This window comes from Amblyomma maculatum, chromosome 3, assembly GCF_055883805.1.
Source record: "Amblyomma maculatum isolate TAMU_Amacu chromosome 3, ASM5588380v1, whole genome shotgun sequence".
NCBI classification, from domain to species: domain Eukaryota; kingdom Metazoa; phylum Arthropoda; class Arachnida; order Ixodida; family Ixodidae; genus Amblyomma; species Amblyomma maculatum.
The window spans coordinates 25,989,964-26,009,062 of NC_139346.1; the positions used below are offsets into that span (position 1 = coordinate 25,989,964).

Below are 19,099 nucleotides of genomic sequence, written 5' to 3' on the forward strand. Positions count from 1 at the left end.
TGAAAGCTACAGTAGGCTAGCAGAAACAAGTTCCGTCATGCCTGTCATAGGCCACAACTGCGCATGCGCCATAATCATGGCAACCAGCTGCGTCGTTCCACAGGTGTTCCGTTGCAGCGCCGGTCTCCACCACTGCGCCTTCTAGTGACGTCATGTGCCTCATTATGCAGCCTCACTGTGTATGCACAAACCATTCACCGGTCCCCTCTGCAGAGTCCCCTTCATCGTGTCTGTCTCCGTATGATCGTGTGACTAACTGTGTAACTGAACACATACCGAAAGCCTGAGCATGTGTGCTTGCTAGTCAGATCTCTATGGTCAGATCAGATGCGCTATGAATGAAGTGGTCGGCGAGCGGGCCTACAGTGCACGGCGTCCTCGTAAACAACCTACAATTAAAACACGAAATACTAAGCGTGCATTTGAGATGCCGAATAAGCGGGAAGAACGTCTCGCCAAGCAGCTTCATCAAGACATGGAGCGACAGAGACGCTGAGCTTTCGCTATATCTGGGCCTAGCTAAGTCACTGCTGAATATTTTGCAGTGGGAACATTCGCTGCAATTATTTAGTGCTCTTTTCCCCTCCCAATGCCTTTCTTTGATCTCATTCACGTACAAGCTGGTTAACAGCAGCGTAGGTGCGATTTCGTTACAACTTCAAGTTGGGCTAGTTGGTAATGGCTTGCTGGAATCTAGCGGGTGTCCCTTGTGTGTCGTGTTCTTTGTGTCTGTTTTTTACCGCTAACGAAATGATTCTAGTAGGCCTGATGCTTCGAGTTTTCAGTTGACCTGCTTCTTTTGCTGCTTTGCCCCCAGTACAGCAGCTGCTGTTTCGATGCTGCATCTGGATAGCAGGTGCAAGGTCACAGGTGCAGTCTGCCACCATGCTGTGTACAAGTAGGATGGACAGTGGAGGCTTGAAGCAGGCTCACGAAATGGCGAGCAGTTTTTCGAAGCAGCTGTCTTGCATATGGAGAATTGTTTGTATGGGCTTATTTATCCTATTGAAGAACCAAGTAATTAAAAGAGTTTAGCAAAGCAGCCAGTCATTGCGAGTGATGCCTAGCAGAACCGTGCATGGAACTGAATCGCCATCTGTGCACATTTGCATCAGTGGACACAGCTGGCCTCGTATTAAGTTGACCTCGCAGGTATAGGATGAGATCAACTTAAAGCGCAACAATGCTGTCCTTGAGCAGGTTGGAAGTGTTTCTGCATGTGCAGATAAGGGGGGGGGGGCACCTGGCTGAACTTCAGCACAGATACTCTCTCAACATACATCCCTGGTCCCAGTCATGGCAGCACCATGCAAATCAGAACAGTTTGACAACAGAAGTGGCAAAAGAGCACAGAATGTGTCACATGATGATTATTTGTCGGCCGACTTCATATGCAGGGCAGATCAATCAACTTGCTGTACTGCCTGTCCATTCGTGTTCATGCACGTGCCACTGCTCTTTGCAAATGGCAACAATGTACATCAGTCATCAATTGGCACCTGGAATGCTTCAGGTTTGTTCCAACTTTGCGATTTTGTGCGTGAAAGGGAAGCAAGCGTTTGACAAAGTTGGTCCGAGGCCCTTACTTTAAAGGGACAAAACCAAAAAGTGCTGCGATTTTATGGTACTCATGAACAGGTCTTGACTTATAGTGTATAGATTTAGCAATCCATTATCCAAGAAACGAGGATTTGCAATTTTAATTCTGTCTTGAAATATGCATAAAATTCACCTCAGTGGCCTCTTATGGCCAAATGCCGTCATTATCAGTGTAGCACACCACGTGGCCCATCTGGAAAATATTCAGTTTTTCTAAGCGCACAATATTCGTGAGAGCTTGTCATGTTTTTTATGTACAGTATTTTGTACGCTCAGGAAAAAGTTATTTCACATTCCTTATGATGTGCTTTTAGCATGTGTTGCTAGACAGTGCCATAGTTTGTTCTAAATTTCTTGGATGAAGCAGACCCGGATAATGCACATTTAATGAAATTCCAGACAAGTGGGACACAGCGTATTCTACTAACGTTAAAATGCTCTATACTACTTACTACTATAATACTAACTTGATGTAATGACTCCAATCCGTAATATAATATTTCAGAGCTCAATCCGCAAAGTTTCTACACAGACAATATTCTGCATGGGAGCTGGTGCATGTCATAGCAACAGAAAGTTATCTCCGAGCAAAGTGCAATAATGCAGAGTACTTGCAATGCTATTCCAGTAGACAACAGAAGCAGCTTCACCATTACAGGGTATTTTCTAGGGGTGTGCACATATTGAAATTTTCAAATATGAATATAGGAAAAAAATGCCTTCAAATATTGCAAAGAATATCATCATCATCATCATCAGCCTGACTATACCCACTGCAGGGCAAAGGCCTCTCCCATATTTCTCCAATCAGCCCGGTTCTGTGCTAGCTGCATCCACTTGAACCCTGCGAACTTCTTAACCTCATCCGCCCACCTAACTTTCTGCCGCCCCCTGCTACGCTTTCCTTCCCTTGGAATCCATTTTGTTGTCCTAAGCGACCATCGGTTATTCTCTCTTCGCACTACATGTCCTGCCCATGCCCATTTATTAATTTCCACGAGAATGTCAGTAACTTGAGTTATTTCTCTGACCCACTCTGCACGCTTCCTATCTCTTAATGTTCAGTTCAGTTCAGTCGTTCAGTCGTGTCCGACTCTTCGTGACCCTATGGACCATGTCACGCCACGCTTTCCGGTCTCTTACTATCTTCCTAACATCACATAACTTCATCTGCAGTGCCTCGAGGATGCCATCTAACCATCGCGTTCGCTGCCTGCCCCTTCTCCGGCGACCCTCAACCTTTCCCAACATCAAATCTTTCTCCAGCGACTCCTCTCTTCTCATCAGATGACCAAAGTAGCTGAGCTTTAACTTTAGAATTTGACCCTCCAATGAGCAGTCAGGGTTTATGGTCGACAATATCGACTGATTTGATCTTCTGGCAGTCTCTTAATGTTACCCCTACCATTTTTCGTTCCATAGCCCTCTGAGTTGTCCTCAACTTAAATAGAACCCTCTTGGTTAGCCTCCACGTTTCAGCCCCATAGGTGAGTACAGGTAAGATGCAGCTGTTGTATACTTTCCTCTTGAGCGATATCAGTAAATTGCTAGTCATAATCTGCGAGTGCTTGCCAAATGCGCTCCATCCTAATCTGATTCTTATTTCCTTCTCATGGTCCGGATCTGCGGTTACTACCTGTCCTAAGTAGACATATTCACCTACTACTTCCAGTGTTTCGCTACCTATAACGTAAACTGCTGTTCTTTTCCGATGCTGTTGAACATTACCTTAGTCTTAGGCATATTGATTTTTAAGCCTACCTTTCTACTTTTCCTGTATAGGTCATCAATCATTATTTTCAGTTCATCCCCCGAGTTACTTAGCAAGGCAATGTCATCAGCAAATCGCAGATTACTGAGGTATTCTCCATCTACCCTTATCCCTAACTGCTCCCATTCCAAGTCATTGAATACTTCCCCTAAGCAAGCTGTTAATAGTACTGGGGAGATTGTGTCTCCTTGCCTAACACCTTTCCTTGTGGGAATTTTGTTACTTTCTTTATGTAGAACTATGGTTGCTGTGCAGCCACTATATATATATATTTTCCAGCACTTTCACGTACGGCTCGTCTACCCCTTGATTTCGCAATGCCTGCATCACCGCCGAGGTTTCAACTGAGTCAAATGCTTTTTCGTAATCAATGAATGCTATGTATAAGGGCTGGTTATATTACGAGCATTTTTCTATCACCTGGTTGAAGGTATGGATATGATCGATAGACCTGCTTGATCCTTTGCTTGATTGCAGTCTAAGGTTGTCCTGATTTTATTAGCGATTATCTTAGTAAATACCTTATACGTAACAGACAGTCAGCTGATTGGTCTGTGATGTTTAAGGTCCTTAGAAGTCTCCTTTTTTATGAATGAGGATAATGTTTGCATTCTTCCATGGTTCCGGTACTGTCGATGACACCAGCCGCAAAGAATATATTGAATATCTAATCAGTGGAAAAAAAATGAAAAATACAATGATGTGGTTTGCCTTATTCAGAATTCACATGGCATTTGCAAACAAAAACTAAGAATTGCACAGAAGTGTACACTACTAAAAAATCCAGTATAAATTTGATAGTTGAACCCGGATATAGGTATCAAACTCGAAGGGGATCACGAAATAGTTCAATATATCGATAATTCAATATACAGAAATCTTCTTGAGACATCGCTTGCAATCAAGAAAAATTATATCGTATTTGTCGTGTAATCATGCCCACTCGCATAATGAACCCAGCCTCCATTTTTGTCCCCAAGAATTTTAAAAGAAAAGCGTTACCCAGTCAAAAAATATCAATGGGTCGAATTGTGACGATGTCAGATTGAATTGGTTCTGCCAATCCCATATGGTTGGTCCAATGGGTACAGTTCAACCCAACTGGTTTCTTCACTCCCAGTAGGGATGCCCATTTGATTTCTTCACTCCTAATTGGGAATGAAGAAACCTTTGGGCGTCCCAATTGCGAGTGAAGAAACCAATGGGGCATCTCAATTGGGATTGAATAAACCCATTGGGAGCTAATTGGGATGCCCAATTGAAACCAATTGGGCTTCCCACTGGGCTTCCCATTGGTTCTAATTGGTCCTAAGGAAACATTCCAAATTGGGAAAGTCAAGTTCGCGATATCCTTGACTGAGATGTGCACATATATAAATACCGCTATAAAGAGACAACAGTGAAGATTTTTTGATTTCTTATAAGTATATGCCGCTTAATCTTATTGATTTTATCGTGTTAACTCTGAATAACAGAGATGTGTTACTGATCCCAACAGCACTGTTCAACAAGTGGAGTATATAATTAGTCTGCAAAGTATCCTGTGGATATATACATTGAATCTGTGTTATTTCCGTGTGTGTGATGCATGCTGTCTCATGATTTCTGTAAAAGCTTGTAATTTCATTCCACTTGCATAAAGGTCGGCTCCCCTGTAACTTCTCAACAGAAAACATTAGAATTGCATCTCCATTTTTTTTTTTTTATCTATGTGAGTTCAAACCATTTGGGATCAATGGGAATGCCATTTGAGTTCAACTGGTGAACCATTTGGTCTTCTTGGGTGACCAATTATTTAAAATTGGAAGCACCAATTCATATCAAATGGTCGGGCACAATGGGTGGCAAAAACAATTGGTTTTTGACCAATTCATTTCAGTTGGGAAATTCCCAGTGGACCCATTGTATTTTTTTTTACTGGGTAAGGCCAGTTCACATGCAAGCGATTGAGTGAATTCAGCAACTATCCGAGTGAAAACTTTCCAACTTGTTGGAACTGCGTGAGTGAGTGAGAAGACTTTATTTACACAGACATGGACCTCGGGGCAGGGGCTCAGCCAGGGGGAGGATCTCCTTGCTGCTGCAAAGAAGGTCTTGGAGTAAGCCTCCTCCGCCAGGCGTAGGACGATCTTTTGTTCATCCACATTTGGGATGCGGATGTAAGACTACCAGGTAATTTGATCAAGGGGATCAGTTTCTTTAGCTCCCGGAGAATCCGGGCATTGCCAAGTTAGGTGATTTGACTCAGAGGTATGTTGCAGAGATTGCAAGCCTCTGGGTCGCCTGTCAACTCATTATGTAGAGTAACACGAGGAAAGAAACGATTGGCCTGAAATTTTCGCCAGGCCCTGTATTCTGAGGGTATTAGGGACCTATCTGGTGGTGGATAGATCCTTCTGTTTAGTCTGGGAGCTTCAGAGAGCTCCTTGTAGGTGATGAGGGGGTCGTCTCCGGGTAGCGGGGTTTCTATGGCCGCTTGGGTGTATACATCTTGAGCGAGGCGATGGGCAGCCTAGCTCGATTATAAACATTATTTTAATTTTTCAAATAAAAGTTATTTAATGAAATTTTTACATGATTTTAAGCTTATAGTGAAAAAAATCAAAAATGGTTTGATATTCACAACACCATTTGTGCTGGAAGTAGTGATACTCGATGCGGTGACTTACAGATGAGTTCATCTGCTATATCGAAAGTATGCAAGAAACTTATAAAGCGTTAAAGAAGGACACTCTCACTGAAGGCTCATTTCAAGCCCTATATAGCAACCCATCGAGGTTCTCTTCAGGAAAGCAAGGCTAATGTGCGGAAGGGAATGACATATGCTAGATGCGAGGGCCGTAACAGCTAGCGGCACTTGACTACATTATCAAGACGGACGTTTCATATCTTGGAGCAAAATCAAGGCACCTTGCGTCGATGCCAAAAAAAAAAAAATCATTTCTGGTGTGCCACAATCAGTAACCGAGGCACTGAAGGAAGTGATGGCATCTCATACCATCCCATTTCCCACTGTCACATATTCTGGCTTACCTTGCGTTGATGGATATATTAAGTTAATCAACTTCGGGTGTGACGCTTGCGCTATTCTTCTTGAAACTAGCGAAAGCAGCAGCCCCATGTAGAACACTCTTCTATGAGGACTATATTCTAGTGGACTGCATTATCCGAGACCAGAGCTTTTTGTCCCATTGGACAAGCTTTTTTTTTTAAAAGCTGCCGTGCACCTACTACATACAAATGGTCTCGAAGTATACTTAAGATCCTGATTCAGTCAGCACTTCAGAATTGAGCACTGAGTTGCCCGAAAGGAATTGACAACAGCCATGTTATTAGGTCCGCTTCTTTTGATATTTGAAAAATTTGTCAGAATTCTTTTCAATTAATTATACCAGGAAAGTGACAGAGAAGAACGAGAGGCCAACTTATCAAGCCGCGCAGGAAGATTTTGAGAATTTTCTAGACGCAGGTCGCATTTTGATGAATTGATGAATATGTAGTGCAATGTGTAACTTTGAAGGACAATTTTTTTATTGTTTGCCGCTCCTTTCAATTCTGCTTAACTGTTTATGCCCATTTCCTTGATTAAAATTAGTCGCGAGACTACATATACAATTTCGGTCTTTCAACCGACTGATATGTTTTGAAATGGATCATTGCCTTGTCGTGGCGGAGGGGCTTGCGAAACTCGATGAAGTCGTGAGCTCTGCTGTGTAGGGCCACCCAAGATAGACAGGTCACACCAGAGAGTTCTGACAAAATGTTATTCACTGGAGGAGGCAATGGCAACCCACTCCAGTATTTCCTGCCAAGAAAACCCTATGGCCAGTCACAATACCTTTAATGATATGGCGCCGGAAGATGAGCCCCCCAGGTTGGAAGGTGTCCCACATGTTACTGGGGATGAACAAAGGGCGATTTCTAGTAGCTCCAGGACGAATGAAGTGGCTGGGCTAAAGCCAAAAGGACGCTCAGTTGTGGATGTGTCGGGAAGTGACCAGAAAGTCCGATGTTGCAAGGAGATATATCACATAGCAACATGGAATGTAAGATCTATGACACAAGGTAAACTGGATGTCGTCAAGCGAGAAATGAACAGATTGAACATTGATATCTTGGGTATCAGCGAGCTCAAGTGGACCGGAATGGGAGAATTTAACTCCGGCGACCATTATGTCTTTTATTGTGGGCACGAATCCAAGAGAAGGAATGGGGTCGCTCTCATAGTAAACAGAAGAATGGGCAAAGCAGTGCTAGGGTACAACCCCAAAAACGACCGAATAATTTCACTTCGGATCCAAGGTCACCCTTTCGACATAACAGTTATCCAAGTCTATGCACCGACCACTACTGCTGAAGAAGCTGACGTTGAGAGATTTTATGCGGACCTACAATGCCTTTTAGACCGCACCCCATCATCAGACGTCGTTTTTCTCATAGGAGACTGGAATGCTAAGGTCGGGAGTGAGGAAATATCCGGAATTACAGGCAAGTTCGGTCTTGGTGAGCCAAATAAAGCTGGGCAGAGGCTAGGAGAGTTTTGTCAAGAAAACAACCTGACCATAGCGAATACTCATCTTAAACAGCACCAGAGGCGCCTGTACAGATGGACTTCACCGGACAGTCTGTACAGGAATCAGATCGATTATATTCTTTGCCGGCAGAGATGGAGAAGCGCTATACAAGCAGTAAAAACAAGGCCTGGGGCCGATTGTGGCACCGCTTATCAGCTTCTTGTTGCCAAAATTAAACTTCGATTGAGGAAAACACAGAAAACTAGAAGGCCTTTCAGGTATGATCTGGATCAAATTCCATTAGAATATGCTGTGGAAGTCAGGAATCGATTTCAAGAATTAGATCTAGAAGACAAAGTGCCCGAAAAGATGTGGACTGATGTTCGTGATATAATACAAGAAGTTGCTACTAAGGTAGTTCCAAAGCAAAAGAAATGCAAGAAAGCAAACTGGTTATCTGAAGAGGCTTTGCAAATAGCTGAGGAAAGGAGGATGGCAAAAGTAATGGGGGAAAGAGAAAGATACAAGGTTCTCAATGCGGATTTTCAGAAAATAGCAAGAAGAGATAAGAATGCCTTCCTGAACATACAGTGCCAAGCAGTTGAGGACGACCGCCAATTAAGGAACACAAGAGCTCTGTATAAGACAATCAAAGATATCAAAGAAAGCTTCTGTGCAAAGCTGGGCGTGATAAAGGACAAACGAGGCAAGGACCTCACTGAAGCCTCAGAGATAAAGAAGAGGTGGCAGGAATACACAGAAGAACTGTACAAGAAGGACCCGAATATGCAAACCCAACATAAGACGGTTGTGGTTACTGATCTCGAGCCGGGCATCCTGAAGAGTGAAGTTGAATGGGCCTTAGCCAGCCTTGCTAAGAACAAAGCTAGCGGAATTGATGGCATTCCAGCTGGGTTGCTTCAAAACCTCAACCATGACGCTGTTAACATTCTGCATACATTATGTCAGAAGATTTGGACAACCCTGCAGTGGCCACAGGATTGGAGGAGGTCAGTTTACATCCCCATTCCAAAGAAAGGCAGTGCCAAAGATTGTTCCAACTACCGCACGATCGCGCTTATTTCGCATGCTAGCAAGGTTATGTTGAAAATCCTCCAAGGAAGGCTGCAGCAGTATGTGGATCGGGAGCTTCCGAATGTGCAATCTGGGTTTCGCAAGGGCAGAGGAACTAGAGACCAAATTACCAACCTTCGCTGGATCATGGAAAAAGCAAGAGAGTTCCAGAAACCCATCTACTTCTGCTTTATTGATTATGTGAAAGCGTTTGACTGCGTAGATCACAGCAGATTGTGGCAAGCTCTCCAAGAGATGGGAGTTCCAATTCACCTCATCTGTCGCCTCAGGAACCTGTGTGAAGGGCAAGAGGCCACAGTTAGAACTGGGCATGGTCTTACTGGTTGGTTTCTGATTGAGAAAGGAGTGAGGCAAGGCTGCATACTGTCGCCCTGCCTATTTAACCTATATGCAGAGTGCATCATGAGGAAGGCCGGTCTGGACGAGTCTTCAGCTGGAGTGAAGATTGCTGGAAAACGTATCAACAACCTTAGATATGCGGATGATACCACTTTAATGGCAGAAAGTGAAGTGGAACTCAAGAGACTTCTGATGCGCGTACAAGAGAGTGAGAAGTTTGGACTTAAACTGAACATTAAAAAGACAAAGATCTTGGCGTCTTGCCCTATCAAGTCCTGGAGCATCAAGGGACAAGAAGTGGAAGCTGTGACAGATTTTCTCTTCTTGGGCTACAAGATTACCTCGGAAGGAGACTGCAGCCATAAAATTAGGAGACGCCTGCTTCTGGGAAAGAGAGCAATGGTTAGCCTTGACCGCCTAGTAAAGAGCAGAGACATTAGTCTGCCAACTCGTGCTATGGTCTTTCCAGTTGTGATGTATGGATGCGAGAGTTGGACTGTGAAAAAGGCTGACCGCCGAAGAATTGACGCATTTGAATTGTGGTGCTGGCGAAGACTCTTGAGAGTTCCTTGGACTGCCAGAAGATCAAATCAGTCGATATTGTCGACCATAAACCCTGACTGCTCATTGGAGGGTCAAATTCTAAAGTTAAAGCTCAGCTACTTTGGTCATCTGATGAGAAGAGAGGAGTCGCTGGAGAAAGATCTGATGTTGGGAAAGGTTGAAGGTCACCGGAGAAGGGGTAGTCAGCGAACGCGATGGTTAGATGGCATCCTCAAGGCACTGCAGATGAAGTTATGTGATGTTAGGAAGATAGTGAGAGACCGGAAAGCGTGGCGTGATATGGTCCATAGGGTCACGAAGAGTCGGACACGACTGAACGACTGAACTGAACTGAACTAACTATATGAGTAAATTTTTGTTCTTAACTCTGAATCTCAGGCGCGCCATGAATTTTCGCCGGTGCCTCTTTTTACCTAAACGAAAACGGTAGGGGTTGACAGAATTTCCACCCGACAGTTCACATGCATGCACTCACGTCAGGTCGCGCTACACCTGCTCACAACATTCAAAGGCACATTTCATAGCCTGGTAAATTTATTTTTGTACACAACTTAGGGGCAAAAAATGTTGAAGTGTACCCGAAGCTTAATTCATTCGACCGTGCACGGCCGCACTGACGAAGGCGCGTGTGAATGAGCGGATTGTTGCCTGTATTTATTCCTCGTACACGATAAATGTTCGATGCTGATTATGGCCTTTGTATAAGCCATAAGGGGAAAAATGTCAGGACGTGCCGGTTGCAATTGACGCGGGCGGAGCTAAGAGCGCGCGCGTTTCCCTTGCATGTGAACGGCTGTAGCGGAGGAGCAGCAGTGGGGCGGTGGCGACCCCACCGAGGCGCGGTGGGCGGCGAAAACTGACCCCATTGGAGAGGCCGTAAGAGAAGAGCGTTCTCCCTCGAGACCAGCCGTGTACTGTTCTAACCACCATACTACTTTCACCCCTGCGAGAGGCGCGTAGTTCCTGCATGCATGCGCGTGATCCTGATTGGACCTGGGTGCTTCTGCCTTTCGCAGTGCTGCGAAGAAGAGTCCTTCCGCGCGTGGCTTGAAAACGTCGCGCGGGAAACAGCCGAGAGTGACGCGATCGTCTTTGGGGAAGGCGCCTTCCAGTGCGCGGTGCGGAGTTCGATATATCGAACGACCGGTGAAATTGGAGTTCGATATACGACGCAGCTTTCCTGTACTTTTACATGGGAGGTCTGGTAGATTCAGCTGCACTCTTTGCACCAGTTCCGTAAAGTTCTGCGGCAGTGCCGCAAGCGTGCAGCGCCAGTTCTAGCAGTTCAGATGCAGCATCGGCATCAGCTGCTTCTAAATAATGGCAGAGCTGCAGGCCGGGCCGTCTGCTAGCCTTGGCGTCGCCAATAAACGCCAACACCCCAGTTAACTTGATGAATTTTCAAACAACACATGACAACGAAGTTTTGCCTATCCAGCCCCGATGCTTTTGGCCTGTGCGTTGTAATAAATGGCACTAGTCAACGAGAACACGATCGAGTTCGCCAAGGCAATGGCTACGCGTACTCACAAGAAGTAGACGCACGCATGTGGTGTGATTTCATGCTGATTATATACTTCAGTCATGACCATGTGCCCTTCGATCGCCAGCTGCCGCAAGGTGCACAAACACACACACACACACACATGCATTTTCACAAGACGTACTTAATGTGATGTGCTATTTGAAAATCTTCATGTTTTGATTCGCTCCGTTGATCTGAGCGGCATAGGCGATCAGATTAATTCATTCAACGAATATGCGATGCATACATGTACAAAAGCCGACCGCATTCATGTGTTCGCCTAGCTGTGAATTATATTGCCACTCACATCAACCGGCACCAGCATGCTGAATAAGATCAATTTTCAGATAGCACATCGCAATGAAGCGTTGTCAAGAACCAGCCTCAATGTATGTGCACCATATGCAGCAGCTGGCACGAAGCGCAAGCAGTTTCGATCACGATATCAGCATGAACTATAAGACATGCACGTGCTTACTTGTTAGGCGCATGGTTTGAAGTACGCGTCGTTGTTTCTTTGGCGAACACGGGCACCGCTCTTGTTGACGAGTGAAATTTAACTAGGGTCGCTTCACTGTTTATCACAACACGCAGGTCATCGCCGTGCAAGCTGTCATCTGCTTTCATGCGGCTGCTGCAGCTGCACCATTTCGGCACTGACCGGCGACCGCTGAGGAAGTGCACAGTTCTGCTGAACTTTTCGTGAACGCGACCGGCACGACATCTGCACTTTTTGAAACGAACGGCGTGGTGCAGAGGGCGCCATGTTGCATCACTGAAACGAATGGCGAAGTGCAGCACCCTGTGAATCAGTTTACATAGTGCAGATGAAACGAACGGACCTGGGATTTTCAAAATGATATTCGGGAGTTCGATATAACCAAAATTCAAATTATCCGGGTTCGACTAATCTATACCAAATTTTTGCACGAGGGACCTGTAAGCTGTGTCGTGCCACTGCTGAATACAGCAAGCTCTCATAATTCGGCCTTAAAGAGATTAAAAAAAAAAGTGAATTAACCAAAAGCTCGAATAGGCCTGAAAAAACTGCCAATAGCCGTTTTCATCTAGTTTTATTTGAACACCTACCTGAATTATCTGCATTTGAGATAAAACCGAAGTGAGAACATTTTTGTGGTTTTGTCAAGTGCTTCACTTTGTGCACATTGTTGAGAAGGTCCTCTGCACAAAAGTGAAAGTCCTGCATAGAATGGCCCCATTGCATTGTTCACAGTACATGCGGCTAAGCATTGCGGTGAAACTGCGGCGAATTAGATTTTCAGTGTATTAGGAACTCGAATATGTTTTCACATACGTGAATCGAATAATATATTCCTGATTCGTATTCAAAAGTTAGGGTATTCATACACTTCTAGTATTCTTTTTCCCTGTGGAAAGGGAAAACGACAGGCATTAGAGGCCACAGTGCAAGCAAGGAAGAAAGTGGTGGCAATTATAAAATGTATGCAAATGTTTCTGAACCATTAAGCCTAATTGGCCAGTTTAGATATTCATAGAAGTGGTGCTCCATGTGAGACTTTCTTTTTCAAACAATTTAAGGTGTCCAACTTGCCCTAAATGGCATTTGCTGACGATTGAGAGAACGTAATTAGTAACGAAATTATTGTTTTTATTTTTTCAAAATGGCATTGTTTTCAAGTTGTACATGACAAAATGGGTGCTCATACTGAAGGAATCTTTGATTATGGCATGAAACCTCACTGAAACAGAGGCTGCAGAGATTTCCAATGCACAACCAACCTCCTCTTGATTGCAAACTGCTCTGGCACATCACATTTTTATCTGTTATTTCACTAGGGCTGAAAATTTTGTCAAGTGAAATGGAAGGACAATTCTAAACCGAATATCATGCCCATTTCTATCTTGCATAACACAATTTTGCAGCTTTTCTAAAGAGAAAGAGAGTGAATGAGTGAGTGTGTACACGCATGCACAACAAAAATGCACGCATATCACCATTACATACTGAAATATTTAATTTATTTATTTATTGTACCCTCAGGGCCAAAGGCATTACAGAGGGGAGTGGGTAATTATGATACAGAGCAATGAATATAATACAGTGAAAACAAGTAGTACAAAATAAAATAAAATTCCTCCAGAATAAAACAAACAACATTCACAAAGCGTAAATAACATAAAATCAATGTACACAACACAGTGGAAACAGATATAACATATGATCAAATTCCTTCAGAATAAACATTAGCTATTGCGTCGTGAAAGGTTTTGTTATCTGAAATGGCTGCAATATCGGGGGGGAAGGCGGTTCCATTCCACAGATGTGCGGGGAAGATATGACTGAAAAGAAGATTTGGTGTGGCATGTTCGGATGCCAACCTTGTGGCGGTGATCGATGCGATGTGAAATGTATTCTGGGGGTGATATGAAACAGTCGTGAAGCGCAACGTGATGATATAGCTTGTGAAATAGCGTTAGGCGACCAATTTTACGGCGAGATTGTAACGGTGTGAGTGAAACGTTAGATTTCATGGCTGTGATGCTTGCCGTACGATTGTAATTTGAAACAATGAAGCGGACGGAATTATTTTGGACTAGTTCCAGGTAATATATGAGGTTTTCATGTGTAGGGTCCCATATTGATGATGCGTATTCAAGTTTAGGACGTATAAGTGTTTTATACAGTAAAAGCTTAAGAGATGAGGGAGCGGCAGAGAAATTCCGACGTATGTATCCTAACATGCGGTTAGCGTTATTAATAACGTAGTCAATATGAATACACCATGTTAAATTTTGAGTGACATGAATACCTAGATACTCGTATGTTTTTACCCAGTCAAGAGGAGTGCCATTAAGATAATATGAAGGAAGAGCGTTAGATGCACGAGAAACACGCAAAGCTTTACATTTATTAATGTTTAATTCCATATTCCATGCATTGCACCAGTCTGACACCAAATTGAGGTCTGACTGGAGAGTGTCATTATCGTTAACGTTAGGGCGACTTCTGTGGGGCTTCTTGTGGTAGCAACCTACCAGGCAGCAGTTGCCACAAAGCAAATGCATGGGTTGAAGGAGGACACAAAACACCAGGGTAAATGTTCAAAACTCATGTTCCATTTTTATTTAAACTTGTTTTTTTTCATGAGCTTTTCTGTGAAACTTGTATTTATTTACATGTGGTGCAAAACGTTTAACGTTGATGGGATGGTGCAGTGCTCTGCTATGGACGAACACCATGACAACGCTCATGATCCACCTCGGGGAAGGCTGCAACAAAGATGAATACAGTCCTTGAGAAGAATGTTGCAGGTTGAGAAATGATCAGCAAGCATCTTTTACTTGTGTCGCGTGGGCATTTAAGACGCCCTTGAGCTCATATCAAATCAAAAGGCAACTGTGTCAGTGTAGGGATACGATGGCACTCAGTGGTAGGACCACTCCACAGTGAAGTAACTGGGGACATCAAAAACCTTCATATATCAGTGTTTTCAGTCAGGCAGTTGCTGGTGATGGCATGGCTCCGAGGATCCTGTCTGATAATTTTACTTATTGCTAAACATGTATACAGTGGCAGCTGGTAAAAGGAAAATTCAGAGACATCTTTCTCAGTGCAGTGCATAAGACTAAGACAAGAAGCAGTATGTAAATGTCTAGCCAACTTTGCTAAGCATCTACCTTATCTTCCATCTTCATCTTATCATCTCCTCATGTGGTAACTATTTTCAGTTGCAGCATTTTCACTGCCATTTTGCGTCTTATGAATAGAAAACCAGCTTGATTCCATGTGAAAACAAAAGGTATGCATGCATGGCCTCAATGTCATCAAGGAGGCAACAGTCGAGAAAACTGCAATAAGTCTGCTCCACTAGAACTGCCCACACGGTGTTTTCACGCCTCCGCTTTTTGCAGCCAGTGTCTTCTATTTCCATTCCCCACTCCTCGCTGAATTTTTACTCTCTTCACTTTTTCAGTAGTCAACACTGCCTTCCCCTTCCTTCACAGCCAGGTTTACTCTACGCCCGTGTGTGACATACATATTTTATTCCTCAAGGTCATCAAAAAGGCGCTACTGCTTGCACCTTACGGTGATTAAGCCGCTTCTCTCAATTGGTTAACTTGCAATCCTAGACTGCACTGGTGCTGCAATGTTATCACTCCGTCCATCGTTGTCACCACATGATCTTTGCAACAGCAATATTTTTTATTGAAGATGTCCCTACTATAAAACAAGTCTATGGAATGGCAAAATGGAAGTCCATCTATGAGAGGTAAAAATTAGGGGGCCTGAACTCCACTTTTAAGGATGTGACACAAGGGATGGGACAGATGGGAATCTGTGGCTCCCTTGTGGATCCTCATTGTGGATATACCTAATCAGTATTCTTTTTGTACCCCTAAAATCCCACACATAGCCGTTAGCATACAGTTGTTTATGTGAAAGACCATCTTATATCGACATCAATGAACGCTTTAACCATCCATGCATGCTTTAACCATGCCGTACGAACATGCCTGCGTGGGGCAGCGCATATAACTCTGCATCCAAGGGCCCTGAAAGGCTGCATTCCAATCTCACCCGCCCTGCCGGGGTGGTGCAGTGGTAAGACGCCCGACTACTGTCCGGAATACCTGGGTTCGAACCCGACCTCGGCGGCTGCGTTTCGATGGAGGCGAAACGAAGAGGCGTCTGTGTGCTGTGCGATGTCAGCGCACGTTAAAGATCCCCAGGTGGTCGAAATTTCCGGAGTCCTCTACTACGGCGTCTCTCATAGCCTCAGTCGCTTTGCGACGTTAAATCCCACAAACCAAACCAAAACTATTTCAAAGCCCGAGATGGCACAGACTGTCAGGTTATGTGCTCTCGTGACATCACACAACGAGACGACTGCCTGGCCATGTCACCTGCCACCTGCCAGACGATGACAGATTTTCTAGAGAATGGGGTCTAGTTAAAATGAAAGCGCACTGCAATTGAGTTTTTACTGTATTCTACAGCCACTGCGCAGATATTTCTGAGTGGTGGAGGCATGTGCTCTCAGATGAAGGCACTTACGGCCCAGCTACAAAAACGCCGCCGCAAGGCTAACACTAATGTTGCCCTCGAGAACTGCTCAATAGGGGCATGCAATATTACATGCCATTCAATTCGATTTGCACTGCCTCCCAACAGCCATAACAAACTATGCTCATGGTGGGTGAATATTTGAAAATGTGCCATTTGCAACCAATTTTCCTTATTTGTATACACTCTGCTGCCAAAACTTTTGATATTCACAGACCTGTAATAATTTTTTTTCTGTGGCCATGCTCTAAAGCTTTAATCTGTAACTTGGTAGTTATTTGAAAAATATTTGGTTTTCACTCAGTTTGAATTTCAAAGTCAAACTTGCTTCACACCCGAAATTTTGCAATTCGCACAGCTATAATTTTAATGCGATGAGCAATACCGTGTGTACCTAGGACTGGAAATGTTTTACACTTTCAGGCAACTGCCACTGAAAACAACAATGTAGCAGATACATGATCTGTGGCTAAAAACAGCGCTAACACGAGATGAAGCAGACAGAGGGGACACGACATTGCTTGTGCCCCTCATGTCCCCTCTCTCTGCTTAGTCTCATGTTAGCGCTGTTTTTAGCCATAGGTCATGCACCAACCATCCCAAATTTCCACCCTGTTAGAAGATACATATTTTCGATACATCATCATCATCATCATCCTCAGCCCGACTATACGATGCAGGGCGAAGGCCTCTGCCATATTCCTCCAATTAACCCGGCCCTGTGCGAGCTGCACCCACTTGACCTCTGTAAACTTCTTAACCTCATCCGCCCACCTGATTTTCTGCCAGTTTGTCGCCTTAAGCGACCATCAGTTGTCCTTTCTTCGAGCTACATGTCCTGCCCATGCCTATTTCAAAAAATGTCTCAAAATGTTGCACGCTAAGGAAGCCGTGCTACTTACTTCCACATTTAAGCTACTTTGCTTAAATGCTTTACACTACTTTATACTACTTTACACTAAGCTACTTTGCTTTACACAGTGGAGACTTACACTAGACAATAAATACCATTCTGCTTTGCACTGCTATGCCCAGCAACTTCACATGCAAGCAATGTTTTAGTGTCCCGAGACATACAGTAGTAGGATCATTCAAGCCAAGCATCGAAATTGCGTGTGCCCTCGCTCTGATTGCCTTAGCTCTTTCTTGATGTCATTAATGTGAATGACGTCATTAGCCATAGCAACATACACTCAACGGTTGCCATAGAAAATCACTGGATCTGCTTGCCATGCTTGTCTGCCCATTTGTAGCGGACAGCATTGTTAGCACCACAACACCATATGCTCAGAAAGGTCATCAAGAAATAAATGTTTGCTCAAAACAACATCTCCATTTAAATCTCTTATTCCTCTCTTTAGCCACCTGAAATTCCCGCACATCTTTTATGTCCTGAACAGTGCACAAATGCCAGTGCAAAGGTTGCCTTCTCACTGCAGCTTGCAAGAAAACATCTGGGTAGCAAGACGGAGCTTCCACAGTGGATGCATGCAGTAATTTCATCGTCGGACTCTCACCTCATCAACTGCAGCAAAACAGGCAAGCCTTGATGACCCGTGCTTCATGCCACCGTCTCCCTGGAGGACAAAGGCGCAGAAACAATGCATTCAATTCGCGGCTAACAGCTCCAATAACCAGCGTAAGGTGTCAACAATTCCCATTAGCTAGGTTTTACCACAATGTTTTCAGTCAAAAACTAGCATTTCCACATTAACATCAGGGTAGAGCACACTTCCACATTGCCTCTGGCAGAGACAAAGGGGGGCCTGCCAATAGTATTGGAATGCATCATGAAACCGCGCAAAAAGACAAGGTACAGAGAAGAAGGTGATGGGACAAAGCGCAGAACATCAACTATTTTATTACCACGGTGCGTCACATTTTATACAATCATCACAATCAGACTAAAACTTAATAAACGATCATCACGTCACTCTGGTGCACAGGCGTGTATGGGACATCATGCTATCTAGATATGCGAACTCTTTATCTGATAAGTTGACCGAGGTTTTGCTGACACATGAGCCAGATTCCTTCTTAATACAATAGGCCTCGTACACTTCTCTACTAAGTTTTGACGCAAACTTTTTAGGATTATCATCTTGCAGAACCGAGGCGTGCAACCACAACGGTGGCGACGATGGTCAGCCACATGCCCCCCTCCCGCCAATGCGCTAACTCCTGCATGGTGCTCCTGAAGTCTGACGTTTATACAACGTCCAGTTTGTCCAATGTAGCTTTTGCCATAGGACAGGGGTATTTTATAAACTACCCCCGTTTTGCACAGGACAAATCTGTTTGCGTGCTTAATGCTGCATTGTGCTGGTGGTCTTCACCGCACCCCAAAAACTGGCTGGCCTATGCAAGAAAGTGCAGGGAGGGCACAAAGATGAATGCAGCATTAAGTACGCAAACAGATAAACAAGCCAAACAGTGTTTGCTACTTTAATTTCCCACCTTTCTTTTTTTTCTTTTTTCACTGATCAAATATTCGATATTCGAAGGCATTTTTTTTCCCATATTCGTATGCAAGAATTTCAATATTCGCACACCTCTAGACTGCACCAAACAAACCCCAGCACTGGTGACAGCATAGTTCCACATCATTAAGGGTGGTGGTGGTTTCCTATGCTTAGCACAACACT

At 44.1% G+C, this 19,099-nt stretch overlaps 1 protein-coding gene across 4 annotated transcripts in view; it reads right to left on the reverse strand.

The window, feature by feature from the left end:
* Nucleotides 1–14,484: 14,484 nt before the first annotated feature.
* Nab2 (Nuclear polyadenosine RNA-binding 2) overlaps nt 14,485–19,099 on the reverse strand; it is an 89,859-nt gene continuing 85,244 nt past the window's right edge. For all 4 annotated transcript variants that reach the window (XM_084597387.1, XM_084597385.1, XM_084597384.1 and 1 more), the window contains 2 exons: nt 17,972–18,031; nt 14,485–14,659 (listed from right to left, as the gene is read on the reverse strand). In XM_084597387.1, coding sequence (XP_084453513.1) covers nt 18,016–18,031 — 16 coding nt within the window. In that variant the 3' untranslated portion in view covers nt 14,485–14,659; nt 17,972–18,015. The remainder of the gene's footprint in view (nt 14,660–17,971; nt 18,032–19,099) is intronic.